The following is a 4,109-nucleotide window of genomic DNA, read 5'->3' as shown; positions in this document are numbered from 1 at the left end:
AATACGTACAAAAATAATACCGTATAACAGATGTCTCCAAACAGCGCGCATAATAATTTAAGAGTTTCAATAGCCACAACTCACTGCTTTAATAATTATGACAGCGCAGGCAGCCCGAAATTTCTCAATATTTCTGTGCACTCGGACGGTGCCAATAGTTCTCTGACAGGAGCTGGCTCAGAGATCTCTTCGCATCCCTATTCTTCCATGCGTACAGAGTTGATACAAATAGTCATTGATTAATTATGCAGTGTAAACAAAGGTTCCAACGTATGCATCGAAATGATCATTCAACAGCGAAAGACAACACAAAGGTACGTTAGCTGATTGCACAGGCATATGCGCACTATCATCACATCTGCTCCTGCGCACTCTACAGGTCACATGGCCAATTGTTCTCATCAAATTGACTATGCGTAGAGCTCCATCATTCTTAATCCATTATTCTTTGACCAACCTTCAGACTGCAGATAGAGATTAGCCTCAGAAAAGGTGCTTCAAAGCTCAAGGAGCCTCCAGAGTCGCAGCAGCCGCTGAAACGCCACCAGAAACTGCATGTAATAGGACATCTCGAGATCTCTGAGCCATAAAATACCTACAGAATGTTCAGAAGAAATGCATTTCAAAGATCCTTATGGTGTTTGTTCTGAATCAATCCTGAGAGATATTGGTCCATACAAACATTTCCATGATATCACTGCACACTCATTTGACTTGGGTCGGCTACCAAGTTGTGCTTCTTTATTCAGAAGATTAAGATTTCTTGTCAGCAAACTATGTTCTGCAGATGTAAAGGGCTTGACATATCAGCAGAAGCTAGCGTTTTGGATCAACATTTACAATGCCTGCATGATGCATGCCTTCCTTGAACACGGAATACCAGGCACACCTCAGAAGGTTGTTTCGGTAATGCGCAAGGTAGTCCTTAATGTGGGAGGGCAATTGATGAATGCATTGGCTATTGAACATTTCATACTTCGAACACCCTTTCACTCAAAAGATGCCTATTGGAAAAATGGAAAATCTGACGAGGAGGCTATGATGCGGGCTGTTTATGGTTTAGAGTGTTCTGAGCCATTGATTACGTTTGCATTGTGTTGTGGAAGTTGGTCCTCTCCTGCTGTGCGGGTATATACATCTAATAAGGTGGAAACGGAATTGGAAGCAGCCAAAAGGGAGTATTTGCTGGCTGCTATTGGTGTTACTGCTGAGAGGAAGGTCCTTATTCCAAAACTGTTAGATTGGTATATGTGGGATTTTGCAAAGGATAAAAAATCCTTGTTAGAGTGGATAGCAGATGAGCTAGTGGCAGAGGTAGCGCTGGAAAAGGCAGCGCGTTATGGTCAGAGGTGAGTTTTCAACGGAACCAGCTCACCAGAATCCGGCAGGTCGAACAGTCGCATCATGTCAGTGGACAGAACGACAGAGGCAGAGAAGAACAGTGCTAAAGCATTGGTATTCGATGGGTATGCAAGGCGTTATCACTCAGAGAGCATTAAAGCCGTTAAGGCAGAAGAAATCGGCCTGCGCAGGAGCTAATTCAAAAAGTGAATGAACCTCTCACTGTCTCTGTCGATTCTGACAACGAAATCCTTATCATCTTTGGGCAAATGGCGGAGCACCTAGGGCAGCGAGCATGGAGTCTTTATGTGCGCACAGAGTCAAACATTCAGGCCAGACAAACGTTCAGCATTTACTTAAAAACGCATATGTCAGAGTGCGCAGTCTAGACAAAACGCACAGTCTTGGCAGAAAAAACGCATATATGTGCATGAATTTTGATTAGGCACAACAGAGAGATAATCCAAGGAATGGACAGAGTAAAAGCATCAAATTTCTGACTGTCAGTGAATTAATGGAGTGTTATGCACAGTGAACAGAAATGTCATAACTGATATGCACATAGAGGCCACAAAACAAATGGCTCAAATATGAGTAGGGCCAGAATTCGCCCGCTCTGATACCATGTTAAACACACATGGAAAACAAAGACAATATGAAAGATAAATCATGTGAGTTCATTTTTTTATTAACAAGAGATATACATTTATAATACATTATGTGACCGTTGGGATTCACATCCCAAGGTCTCTTGGACTGCTTAGTCTTTTCGGCTTCCACACTAACCCATTTAGGGTTAGGTGTCCAACATCATTGAAGTCCATTTGCTAGGCCGCACATTGTTAGTATCACAGTTGGTCACACGCATTATAGGGTATCTATATCCTTGGATCTTTGATTTTCATGGTTATGGGTCATCCGGAAACCCACACTTCATCGAAGTCCATTTTCTAGGCCGCACATTGTCAGTATCACAATTGGTCACAAGCATTATAGGATATCTCTATCCTCAGATCTTCGTTCATCATGGTTATGGGTCATCCAGAAAACCACACTTCATCGAAGTCCATTTTCTAGGCCGCACGCTGTCAGTATCACAGTTGGTCACAAGCCTTATAGGGTATCTCTATCCTCGGATCTTCGTTCATCGTGGTTATGGGTTAACCACATAAAACTCTTCTCTTCAGTGACTCTTCATATTCAACAAAGGCTTCGTAAGAGGAAACTTCACGCAATGGGGACCATTGCTTCTTAAGGAGGGAGGAATGATTTGAAAAGAAAATGGAATCAACCCATTGTATTCATCCACCCATGAAATTTACCCATGATATTATAAGTGGCATCCACCCATGGTATTCATTCACCCATGGTATTTTCCCATGGTATTGTCACATCCACCCATGGTATTCATTCACCCATGGATTTTACCCATGGTATTGTAACCGAAAAAGACTATAAGTAACAAGTCACATTTTGTAAAAGGACATATTGTCCACCACAATGTAGTCCTTACAGTTATTATCTGTTTTAATAAAAAGTTTCTTTGTGGTTTTTTTATTGTGTGTTCTCTCATTTTCTTTCTAGCATTGCAACTTTTCAGATCTTGGGGGCCTCCTCCCCAAGATCCATTTCAATTATTTTTAGATCTTGGGGGCCTCCCCCCAAGATCTGGATCATCCCTCATGACTGTTTGACTTCCTTCAACCATGACCTTTGGACTTCATTTCAAAATGGCTCTTCACATTCCACAATTGACACTTGTAATTTCACTTACAATTAATTACAAAGAAATATTACAATATTTCCCATACCCATGTAAGACAAAATTGGGTAGAGTCAATGTAACACCCTCCTCCCATATCTACCCAAGTAACTAGCCAACCGGAGTAAACATGTGATGAGAGACTAATATGATCTGATTCAACTCCCCATGTACAATTAAGGAAGTGGAACCAACATAACACAACCAATCTAACCTTCTACACTTTCAACAGAACCCACAAGAGCCATCCAACCCTTCCAGGTGACCAACCCCTGAGACAGCCTGACATTCTCATGCATTAAATCCTCAATCACTCCCTTGACATGGGCATGCATGCAACTGGGACCCTCTAGTCGCTCCCACAGTAAGGCATGCATGCGACTAGGAACTTTTCCAGGTAGTTTTGTGCTAGTGACTCTGGATTCTGTGCCACTTTTTGAAGGCCAGGACTCAGGCCACTGCCTAGAACTCCATGAAACTTTAAAAAATGAAAACTAACATCAAAACAATGATATATATGCAAATACTTAAATAAGGACTTGACTGGACCCCTACTAGCCATGACAGGCATTTCGTCAAGCATGTCACAATTATGCATTCTACAGGTTTAAACAAAAAATCTAAGCATAGGGGTCTTATCACATTATCACAATGGCTCCTTATCACATTAGCTACATTATCATATATTATGTCATATATTCATTTCTCATTCATTTACAAATCAAAACATGATGATAACTATACATTTTCACTATCATAAAACATATTCATAACCAGCATATAAACAACAGAAATAATGAGGATACAACAATCATATATGCCACAAATGAACCAGTACATTTACACATAAAATACCAAGGACATGAAGTCTTATTGATGGATGTAAAATCCAACTTGGTATGGGACTACCACGTTCCATCTGACTAAAGATTGGCTAAGCCAAATCTCTCTTCAACCAATCACCCTTTTGTCATATTCCAAACATGAATGTGGGACTCATAACCAA

At 40.9% G+C, this 4,109-nt stretch overlaps 1 protein-coding gene across 1 annotated transcript; it reads left to right on the top strand.

Annotated features, from left to right (window-relative positions):
* Positions 1-583: 583 nt before the first annotated feature.
* Positions 584-1,353, top strand: LOC149197375 (uncharacterized). The gene has a single exon (XM_089408671.1). It carries the CDS (start codon positions 616-618, stop codon positions 1,351-1,353), a length of 738 nt encoding a protein of 245 aa, XP_089264797.1. The 5' UTR covers positions 584-615.
* Positions 1,354-4,109: the final 2,756 nt, after the last annotated feature.

This window comes from Pinus tabuliformis, chromosome 2_2, assembly GCF_031772625.1.
Source record: "Pinus tabuliformis cultivar Carrire ecotype Pingquan chromosome 2_2, CPIR1, whole genome shotgun sequence".
Taxonomy (NCBI): domain Eukaryota; kingdom Viridiplantae; phylum Streptophyta; class Pinopsida; order Pinales; family Pinaceae; genus Pinus; species Pinus tabuliformis.
Note: the sequence above shows the minus strand (reverse complement) of the source record. Positions and strands in the feature narration are given on the sequence as shown.